The sequence below is a fragment of the Phytophthora infestans genome, genomic scaffold, assembly GCF_000142945.1.
Source record: "Phytophthora infestans T30-4 supercont1.63 genomic scaffold, whole genome shotgun sequence".
In the NCBI taxonomy this organism is placed as follows: Eukaryota; Oomycota; class Peronosporomycetes; order Peronosporales; family Peronosporaceae; genus Phytophthora; species Phytophthora infestans.
In genome coordinates this window covers 159287-170796 of record NW_003303696.1, presented here as the reverse complement: position 1 = coordinate 170796, position 11510 = coordinate 159287, and the positions used below count along the sequence as shown (strand labels likewise).

Genomic DNA, 11510 nt, shown 5'->3' with positions numbered 1-11510 from the left:
TTCTTTAACAGGGAGTGCGGCTACAAAATCGTCTTCATCTGCAGTGGATCTAAATTTCGGCTCGACTTTCTATCATGATCGATCAAAACACGACATAGCTATCGTGATCACACTGAGTACTTAATCGCCCGCGTGGGTTAACTAACACAGGATATGTCGAGTCAAATTCGACATTATCACCAGCACTGAAGTGTGATAGTATCTAAAAAACGAAGGCGTCAAGGATTAGATCGAAATAAATTTAAATTGAATTACATTTCATACCGGCTCCTCACGTTTCGCTTTGTAAATGCCTTTCCCGTTTGATGCAAGGGTCATTCCCGGGCCTGGCAGCTGTCATCATTGTGAGTGGAGTATTATTCATAATCTGCGGTCATTTCCGTACCTCAACAGCTTAACTATCAGAACGGTAATCCAGCATCTACGTTCTACACGTCGATTTCTGAACTGGTGGCTTGCAAGTTGTTCAAAAAGCATGCATCTTCAATTGGACCAAATATATTGGGGTTTGTATGTGTTGATTTGAGCCTAGTGGATCGTTCTACGCCGTCGGCAGCCTAATGTGAAGGGTACGCATACGTATCGGTACCAGCTTCATGTATACTGAGCCAGATCGATACCACGAGCTTGAACGTTACAAAAAATGGTACTTCAACAGAAGATAAGTGCTGGTATCAGATCAAACTATACTTAAATAAAAGCTTAGCTACCGTATCTAATACAACTTGAACACAATCGTCTCCTACGCTCGAGTCGATATATTGCTGTCCTCGCAGCTTCAACAGCTCGCCAATGGTCCTCGGATCGGTCGTTAGAACCGTCATGCACTCGCATAGCTACCAACGTTTCGTGATGGTCGTCGTACCAACGAAGCAAATCAGCTCATGTGCAGCTACTATGGCGGAGCGGGGAGTCGCATCTGGGAAATTCACCAACAGCTATGCGGAGAAGGCTGGTGACGCTTTTTAGCTCGGTTCAATACGTCATAATGACGTCCATATACCCGTCATCGCTGTCAACAGAATACTGGGATCGGTTTTGATCTTGTTGACGGGATACTCCCGGACTGCATGCTATTGAGTTAGTAAGGGTAGCGTCATGGACGTGGGTACACTTTTGTTGGGTTGAGCGAAGCGTGGCATCGTGACACCAAGCCGATCGTTCGTGTTGACTTCTGTGCGGTACGACGACTGCACGGAGAACGACACATACATGGCGTATGAGACGTGCACACATTGCACGCTTCCACGCAGACCGCCGCCAAAAATCCCGACATACACGCGAACGGCCCCATCGACGCTAACGGGTTTTGCAAATCAGCGACGACATCGGCGCCATGATATCCGGCGAGGCCGTCGCCACGTCCAACAAGGTCGGCGCTGCAGAGCTACTCGACACCACCGCGGACCCCGGCAACACTAACGGGACGGTAGGGTACGCTTGCCATCAACTCGACTTAAGCGTACGATGAGTTCAATATATGCTTGTGAGAGTCATGGGCAGCACCGCGTACGTCGTTTGCGTAGCCTTCGCGTAAGGTTGACCAGCCACATCGGGCTTGGCGATGGCTTCCAAAAAACAGCCAGTTGTAATTGGCGCTGACGGTCATTAGAGCGTCGGCCGCCCGGGCCGCCATCCATGGAGAGACTCAGTATCCCTCTACCGTGTTCATACTGACCAGTGCGCTCATTGCCGGTGCTCATTGACTCGCACGTCTGGTACTTATCACCAGCAACAGCAGTGGCATTGGTTGTAGATCCATGCGCTACAGACGCATATAGAAGCTGATTGGGAAGGGCAAAGAGTCGCACTATCAGGGTGTCGGTATCGAGCATCACAGCAGCCTGCAGCCATACTGAAAGTGGATGCTGGAGCAGCGACCCACGCTCATTTTGTTTTATATTAGGTGGTGATTGCCGGGGAGTTCTTCTTGGAGGATGACGTCTGTTGTCGTCATCTAGGTGATCGCAACAACAGCAGATCTCGTTGAGTCGAAGCCGCCCTCCCGGCTCTGGCGTAATGTCGAGTGGACAAGACCGTCACTATACAGGTAGCCGTCAGCGTTCGAGAGCGAGGTGTTGAAGACGAGTTAGCCGAAGCTGGCAAATCCAAAAATGACAATTGGTTTGCTGCCACTCCGCAAAAGCGCGTCAAATCTCGGTGCCATTCTAAATCCCCAGTAAAAGTGCAGATACGCACAAGTTCAACATGGCTAGCCAATCGTTCGACAAGAAATTTCGGAATGAAGTGTGATTGGCCGCTTTTACCGGAAGCGCAGACATCCAAAAAAATCTCAACTTTGGAGATGGGAAGCCCAAAAGAGAGCCGACATCCCTGAATATCCACGCTATTGATGGAAACATCGTTGGTACCTGAATTGATATGCCTAATATCCCAAAACGATGGTAGAGAGGTGTGGACCAAATATCTTCAGTAGAGTATTTGATTGCACGTGTAACCGATGAATTCGATGCTACGATGTCGTTTTTTTTCAGACGCAGCGGACGTGATTTTGTATAAGCTTGCGAAAGCTCAAGTCGACGGCGGACGCGACATTAGCTGGCGAGACATATGGGTCAAGCTATCATATTTCGGTAGGACGCAGCACCAGCCTCGGCTTCGGCTAAAGACCCTGAAGCGAACCCACGGAACAAACTTGGACAAATTCCCAAAGCGCGTTACGGATGCTGTAAGAAAACAAAGCCGATCAGCTCCAAAAATGACAATGGCGTTGGACACTAGAAAGGTGGTCAGTGCTAATCAAGCAATGACTCGCCTCCTCCGTTATGATACGAGTCGTGAATAGTATGTACGAGGCCACCACCCCGACCATCACGCTGGACGAATTGTCCGGACCGGTGTGGCGCTAATCTTAGCCACATTTCCACCGCTTCAATCAAGCGATAATTTCGTTGATATTGGATCTGGAATCGGGAATGTCGTAGCGCAGGTTGCCCTGGAGAGTTGAGTTGGGAAGTGTGTGGGCATCGAGCTCCAGAACGACCTAGGACAGCTGTCGGAGATGCAGATCCAGGCTGCAAAGTGCCATTGTCTGAGAATATCAAAAGATTTCGATTTTTAATGCTGATCTAAGAAAGTTGAGTGAAATCGCCCAGACGGCAATACAGGACATGAGTGTACTGTATTCGAACAACATTGGCTTTGATCCAACGAGCAATGCGGCACTCGAGAAGGTGGCAACCGCGGTTCCTACGCTGATCCATTTAGTTGTGATGGGCAAAATTTGCGGTCGTCTTTGTGCGAACTGCCGTCGCCGCTTTTGCGCAACCTGGAGACTGGAACGGTCAATTACTGTTCCAGTATCCTGAACCTCAAAACCTCATGAGGCCATCTGGTACACAAGGTCCTCCTCTATGGTAGTAGCCCTCGATAAGCCGTCATCATAAATACACAATGCGTGTGCGTTTTACAATATTCATCAGTGCAAAACACCGTAAAATCTGCTAACCACGCAACGGATCGTACGGGATGCTTATGTCTACAAGCCATATCATTGGCGAGCGCAAAACGGTCATCCATTCCATGCGTGCCACCACAGCATGTAAGCGGACAGCCTCACAGACCCTACGATCACCAGCACAACCAAATCGGACGATGAGAGCCTGATGTAGGGTGAGAACCTGGTGGACCACGCGTACACGGTGTACGAGTGGTACACATTGTACTTGCTCACGCAAGTCATCGACAAGAGCTCTAGCACGACCTCAAATGGACCCACCAACGCTAACGGTATCGCCGAGTTCAGCGAGGACATCGGCACCACGGTATCCGTCGTAGCCGTCACGATGTCCGACGGGCTCAACACCGCCGTGCCACTCGACACCACCACGGACTCCAGCAACACTACCGGGACGACAGGTGATACCTGCCACCAATTCACTCAAATCGTGCGATGAGAACCTGTCGAAGGGTAAGGATATGGTGTACGACGAACGCATAGTGTACGAAGCGTTCATGACGTACGAGACGTACATATTGTAGTCACCAACGTTCGCCACCGACAGCGGATCTAGAACGCATTCGAAAGATCTCACTACTGAACCTAAGGTTTTTTTTGGAGTCCGGCGAGGAAATCAGCACCACGGTTTCCGTCGTGGTCGTCACGATGTCCGTTGGGTTCGGCGCCGCCGTGTCACTCGACACCACCACGGACCCCGGCAACACTACCGGGACGGCTAATGATGCCTGCAACCAACTCACCCAACTTGTACCATGAGAACCGGGCGCTGGGACGAAGGTATAGTGTACGAAGTGTTCATGACGTACGAAACGTACATATTGTACTCACCAACGTTTGCCGTCGACGGCAGATCTAGCACGCATTTGGATGACCTCACTACTGACACTAACGGGTTTGTGGAGTCCAGCGACAACATTGGCATGCCAGTTGGCTTTGTGCTACCACCCGTGCCGAATGTGCTCGACCTTGTATCTCTCGCAAATGGCAAAACAAATCAGCTTCCAGTTGCACCTGTAGCAGCGATTACAAGAACAGCTAAGCCATAAATCGCCGAGCAAAGCAATGCGACGTACTTTGTGTTGGAATGGCTTCATTATAATACGGGATCTGAATAACAATTAAAAATTTGAGTAGGTCGTGGAAGTTTTAACGTTGGTTCGATACGTGCAGTCCAGTTTGAGTTTTTCAGATGTCTTCGCTTCCGGTAAAAGCGGCCAATCACACTTCATTCCGAAATTTCTTGTCGAACGATTGGCTAGCCATGTTGAACTTGTGCGTATCTGCACTTTTACTGGGGATTTAGAATGGCACCGAGATTTGACGCGCTTTTGCGGAGTGGCAGCAAACCAATTGTCATTTTTGGATTTGCCAGCTTCGGCTAACTCGTCTTCAACACCTCGCTCTCGAACGCTGACGGCTACCTGTATAGTGACGGTCTTGTCCACTCGACATTACGCCAGAATCGGGAGGGCGGCTTCGACTCTACGAGATCTGCTGTTGTTGCGATCACCTAGATGACGACAACAGACGTCATCCTCCAAGAAGGACCCCCCGGCAATCACCACCTAATATAAAACAAAATGAGCGTGGGTCGCTGCTCCAGCATCCACTTTCAGTATGGCTGCAGGCTGCTGTGATGCTCGATACCGACACCCTGATAGTGCGACTCTTTGCCCTGCCCAATCAGCTTCTATATGCGTCTGTAGCGCATGGATCTACAACCAATGCCACTGCTGTTGCTGGTGATAAATACCAGACGTGCGAGTCAATGAGCACCGGCAATGAGCGCACTGGTCAGTATGAACACGCAGGTGAGATACTGAGTCTCTCCATGGATGGCGGCCCGGGCGGCCGACGCTCTAATGACCGTCAGCGCCAATTACAACTGGCTTATTTTTGGAAACCATCGCCAAGCCCGATGTGGCTGGTCAACCTAACGCGAAGGCTACGCAAACGACGTACGCGGTGCTGCCCATGACTCTCACAAGCATATATTAAACTCATTGTGCGCTTAAGTCGAGTTGGTGGCAAGCGTACCCTACCGTCCCATTAGTGTTGCCGGGGTCCGCGGTGGTGTCGAGTAGCTCTACAGAGCCGACCTTGTTGGACAAGGCGACGGCCTCTCCGGATATCATGGCGCCGATGTCGTCGCTGATTTGCAAAACCCGTTAGCGTCGATGGGGCCGTTCGCGTGTATGTCGGGATTTTTGGCGGCGGTCTGCGTGGAAGCGTGCAATGTGTGCACGTCTCATACACCATGTATGTGTCGTTCTCCGTGCAGTCGTCGTACCGCACAGAAGTTAACACGAACGATCGGCTTGGTGTCACAATGCCACGCTTCGCTCAACCCAACAAAAGTGTACCCACGTCCATGATGCTACCCTTACTAACTCAATATCATGCAGTCCGGGAGTATCCCGTCAACAAGATCAAAATCGATCCCAGTATTCTGTTGACAGCGATGACGGGTATATGGACGTCATTATGACGTATTGAACCGAGCTAAAAAGCGTCACCAGCCTTCTCTGCATAGTTGCTGGTGAATTTCCCAGATGCGACTCCCCGCTCCGCCATAGTAGCTGCACATGAGCTGATTTGCTTCGTTGGTACGACGACCATCACGAAACGTTGGTAGCTATGCGAGTGCATGACGGTTTTAACGACCGACCCGAGGCACCATTGGCGCGCTGTTGAAGCTGCGAGGACAACGATATATCGCCTCGCGCGTAGGAGACGATTGTGTTGAAGCTGTACTATTGTACATAGCTAAACGATTTTTTAGTACAGCTCGGCTTGAAATCTATAGCGCTTGATTAACTTCCTATCGTTGTCGTGCTTTTCCGTTGAGGTACTTGTAAAGTCTTCAGATATCTTCTGGGGTGGCTCCGGCACTCATACGAGTAGCAATGTATGAAGCTTTGGATATACTGAGTTATTTCTTTCCAACTTCGCACTTCTGAGAAGCCCAAAGGGGGCGGGCTTGCGCGATCCATTCTGGTTCTTGCAAAGTTCTATTTATTTGGTTCACTAAAGTGTCATGCAGTAAGTCAACATTTCAGCAGCTTTCACTCAAGAATTTGGCGTCGAGGCCCTAGCGAGAGCGTCGCAAGCCTGGTAGTCTTAAAGGAATGACGCAAGCGGGGCAGGAGAACGGTAAATAATCGATGGCTTACGAGCGACTCGTAGTTCGAAACACACTGGGTCCAAGTTGCTCGCTCATGGTACGAGATAATGTGAACAGCTCTTTTTCAGTTTGTTTCTCACTTTCCTACTTCGTAAACATATGCCAGAAGACCGATCCGTGTTCAAATTGGTCTGGCGAATGCTTCGTCAGGATGGCTGGATGGCCAAGCCTCCACCGGTCCGCAGTGTATCCGATCAATATCGATACATACGTCCCGGAGAGAGCCCGGACGGACGGAATGGTGTGGACTACTTCTTAGTAGAGCAAGCGCTTATCGCGCACTACCAACATGCATACATTGGATTCAAGAAATCCAACACCATGTTGGACGCGTGTGTATCATTACGTAGAAAATGTGGCGAAGGTGATTCACCCTGCATCAGTGATAATGGAGAGGACAGTAACTGCGACAGAAGTTTAGGATGACACTAAACACAATCGTAACCGAAATGTTATCAGGCTCACCGCTCTGACAGAAGAAAATGACCGTAGCGACACGGTTTGTCTACGTAATGGTTTTTCTGGTGGCAATAGGGATCATAGAACGCTTGGTAAACAGGCCTCTGTGGTCACCGACACGGGTGATCTTTCGGACCAATCGACGCCTGATTTATTGGGCACAGCCCCGAGCCCGGACGTTGCCAGTCGTTTTGTAGGTTTTAAGTGTGCTGTTTGCAGCTCAACAGGCTCTTTAGATCGCCAGTGCTCAAGGTGTAAAAAAACAATGCCTCACGTTTGCTCTCATGACGTGTGCAAGTCACTGAATACTCGTGGTGCAAACGGCAAACGCATGGAAGATTTTGACGATAGCTGCTATTGCAGCAAGCAGCGCTACCTAAGCGCAATCACTGTATCTGATGTAGATTTTGATGGAATCCACAGTAAGGGCGATGTTGCATCTACAATTTCATTGGATGCAGCTGAAACCTATAACGGCGTTCTTACTTCCACATTGGGGCTTGCTGCTCCGACTAGTTCAAACAGTACGTCGTCTACGAGGCCATATCCAAAACGTACTCAGTCGGACTCAAGTCAACGCCAGACGAGTCAAAAACGACAAAGGACAACTGCTCCAAATGCCAAACAATCGTCAGTGCTGAACAAGAAGACCAAGACTGCCAAACAAAACAATGCTTACGTGAGGAAAAAAGGACGCTGTTACAGACATGCGCGATGAGTTAGAACGTAGAGCACGGGCCTCAGCAGACAAGTTTATTGATGCAAAAATTTTGCTTTTTCTCCTGGTGAGGAAACGTGGATGCCACGATCTCGATGCCGTGATGTTGGGGATGCGTTTTTGGTGAGTATTGTCACGCGATAAAACGTGGAGAACGTAAGCAATGACGATAACATCAAGGTTCCGTCGGTAAGATTTCAGCTGAGATGGACAAACACTAAATACCAGACACGGGAGCACGTGCACGACATCGTAGAAAACGTTCGCGCTCGAGTGATCTGTCAATTTGCCAATATACAGAAGAACAAACTACAGGAGGCGAATCATGGACATCCCTATGTACTATGGCTCCCAATTTTCCAATCTGCCAGCATTAACTGAAAATTTAAAGAAGTGGAAGAGCTGGAATATCGCGAGTGGGCTACGTTTCGGGGACAAAGGGGACTTCAGATCCTGATAAACACCACGGAAGTCGAAGCTATCGAAGCCATGACCTTTTCTTCAACTGCCTCTCAAGTAGAGCCACTTGGTTTGTATTCACAGCATGACGGCTTGCTGGCAACCGTACTACGAGATGAAAGTCGTGGGCTGTTTGGTCACTCTGCTACCTTTAGTTTTTTTTGCGCTGTCTTTCTGGAACCAAGTCGTAGTTTTTACGAATGAATATGCCGAAGCCAGTGGCTCCCCATCACGTCGAAGTGTGGATTTAGATAATCTCATGAAGTTTCTAAGGATTTTGTGGTACAAGGATGAGACTTTAATGGCTTTATAATAATGAAGCAAGTATTTTTCCTGGAGCTCGCTCAACATGTTTGGAGTGTGTGATGATATGGAAACGATTCCTTTACATTTGAAAAAACGTATGTTTTCGATCGCAAGTTACGACATCCGACATCCAGCGAGATCCTGCTGCACGAATACGGCCTCTCGTTAATATTCTCACGTCACGTTGCACGCATCATGTGATTGTCGGTCGAAATGCCGCTGTCGATGAAGCCAGCATTGCTTGCAGGTCACAGTATGCCCGTCACGCTATAGCTTACAACCCTCGTAAGCCTAGTGGCAAGTATCATTTCAAGCTTTACGCTTGTTGCTGTTCAACGTCGTGTTATGTTGGCTTCAAATTGCACTGTGCCAGTGAGCTCCAAGACCGCCTGCATGGGGTTGTACCGGGAGCTGAAATACGAGAGCTACAATAGCTCACAAAACTGTCATCCGATATTCGCCCGCACGTCATTGAAGTCACGGCATCACTGCAAGGATCGCGAAGAATTGTCAATACAGACAATTTCTATAATTCGTGTCTACTTTTGGAGAGCCTCAGAGCAATTGGACTGTATGGTCGTGGAACAGTGCGGGCATCCAGTAAGGATTTCCCCCATTTTACTATGATTCAGCAAGGTGACTCAAAACCAAGAGGGTTCATGAAGCAAGGGGTTTGTTTTGCAAATTATATTTTTGCTGCTAGCTGGATTGATGGCTCTATCCTCAATATCGTATCCAACGCTGACGCGTCTACCTCTTTAACAGTGTACCAACGCATCCAAGCAACGAAAGAAGCATTTAAAGCTCCGACCTGTGTTAGTGAATATAACTCAGCAATGCAAGGCGTCGACCGCCACGACCAACTACGTGGAAGTTCTCTCTTGCCGGAGCACACCCTGTCAAGAAGTGGCATAAAAAACTAGCTATGGCAATGCTTGATATTGGCAAGTGCAACGCGTGTATCTGCGACGAATGAGCGCGCGGTAAGAGCCCAACGAGCGATGACGCCTCACAGACCTGTGCCGCCAACCCCACACCGGCCTGTCGTGACCGGCACCGAGCGTTCTTCGTATCTCTTGTGCGTGAGTTAGTCAATGGTTCTTGGAAGAAATGGATTGATAGAGAAGCTGGAATAGTGTATGCAGCGAGTACGCCCAGTTCGGCAACAGCTCAAGCAAATGACACTCGAACCAAAACGAGTAAGCTATCAGCAGACGCAGTCCACCCACAGACGTGTGTCTCTCGGGAGTCGTGCATTTTGCTATATGGAAGGAGCAGGTCAATGCGAGAATGCTCCATTTACAAGTTTGAGTGTCGGAAGGCGACTAAAAAAAACGACTACTGCGAGACGCACCATGTCGCTCTCTGCAAGCGCGAATATCCAGTGGACCCTGCGAAGTATCATCTATGTCAGGAAAAGCGGTGGTCTTGCTGGCAAAAAGTTCATTTTTCTACTTTCCCAAGGGTCTTTACACGGTTGACGGTAACTTGAAGAGAAGTTCTCCGATTTATAAAGCCCAAGCCACAGCTTTAAGGGAGTGGAAAGAGCGAAGGCCTGCAAGCACAAATTGCACATCACAACCATCGAACAGCACAGTTACGTAGGAGTTCTTCGCGTTAGCTATGCTTTTTTTCTAAACTTTTATTATAGAATACTAAGTAATATCTTCACATGCATTACGTGTCGCCTTTCCTCAGCGGCGACCTAACCAAGCTTTTATAGCATACATTTCGGAATCCTGAGCAAATTTTGCTAGTAGCATACCATCGTCTGCGATTCGTAGAATCTGGCTCGGTATCAAGGAAAGCGAGCCAAAGCAGTCAGATTTCCATGATCGCTGCACCTATTCATCATCCTTGTCGTCGTCGTCGTCTTCCACCATAACATCGCACTGACAACAGGAAATACGACGGCCAAAGCGGTCTTGATCTGGGCGCGCCACTGCAATCTAGTTAGCGCTATCAGTGCTTTGAACGTTATCGTAAGGATACGCTAGGCGGCATTTACATGAATTGCACACGGTCAAAACTTTCAGGCATCGGCAGCGCCTCTTTCTCCATTTCGAACAGGTGGCTGCTCCTCGAGGCTGCAATGAAAAGGTTCATCGATTAAACAGTCAGTAAATAATTATGCAGACGCGCAACCAGCCTTCCGATACAATGGAGTGACAAATCGGCGTTGGTATGGAGCCAACCGATCTTGTCAAGTCCATCTTAGTGTACCTATCAGTCGTGAAGAGTGCAAGCCTCGCTGATATCCGCAAAGGTCCGAGCCTCGCTGATCATCGAAAATCTCCGAGCTATGTATTGTACCCTGACACCCGCCTCACGAGAAGATAGAGGCGATCTCTATCGCTCGCACGCAGCATCTGTCGGTATCGCCGACTAGCGTGCCTTAGCACCCGCCACATGAGAAGAAAGAAGCGATTAATATCGCTCGCACGCAACACCTGTCGGTCCTTTCTCATTAGCGCGAGCTTGTCGTGTAAAATGAATTGAGACAAAATGCTTAGAGATACGTGGGAGGCAATAGTTCGGTTTCTTTGCTGATGTTTATTCCCTTACGATTGGCTGAATTAAGCTCGCAGAATTGCAGAGTACCAGATTGCGGTAGGGTTGATGAAAACATCTTAGTTTCAGTAACAGCTAAGATATCCATTCACCTTCTTTTGCAAAAAACCTACAGCTTGTACCATTTTGGTAAGGCCAGGATTAATATTGCTAGTGCTGCAGACTTTTTATAAACCACTGGTTGCAAATAATCAATAGGTTGTAAAAATATCGTAAATTCTGGGTAACGTAAAATGGTTCGAAAGTTTCATGTTGGTTGACGCCGTCAATATGACCTGGTCAAGCGACCGGTATCGATTTATGTGAAGATCCCTGCTACTTATGGTGTGTTT

General features: G+C 48.7%; 1 protein-coding gene across 1 annotated transcript; it reads right to left on the bottom strand.

Annotated features, from left to right (window-relative positions):
• Positions 1-10639: 10639 nt before the first annotated feature.
• Positions 10640-10976, bottom strand: PITG_18135 (uncharacterized protein; the record flags this gene model as incomplete). The annotated part of the gene is made up of 2 exons (XM_002896252.1): positions 10640-10694; positions 10921-10976. The coding sequence occupies 2 exons, from the start codon at positions 10974-10976 to the stop codon at positions 10640-10642; spliced, it is 111 nt and encodes a 36-aa protein (XP_002896298.1).
• Positions 10977-11510: the final 534 nt, after the last annotated feature.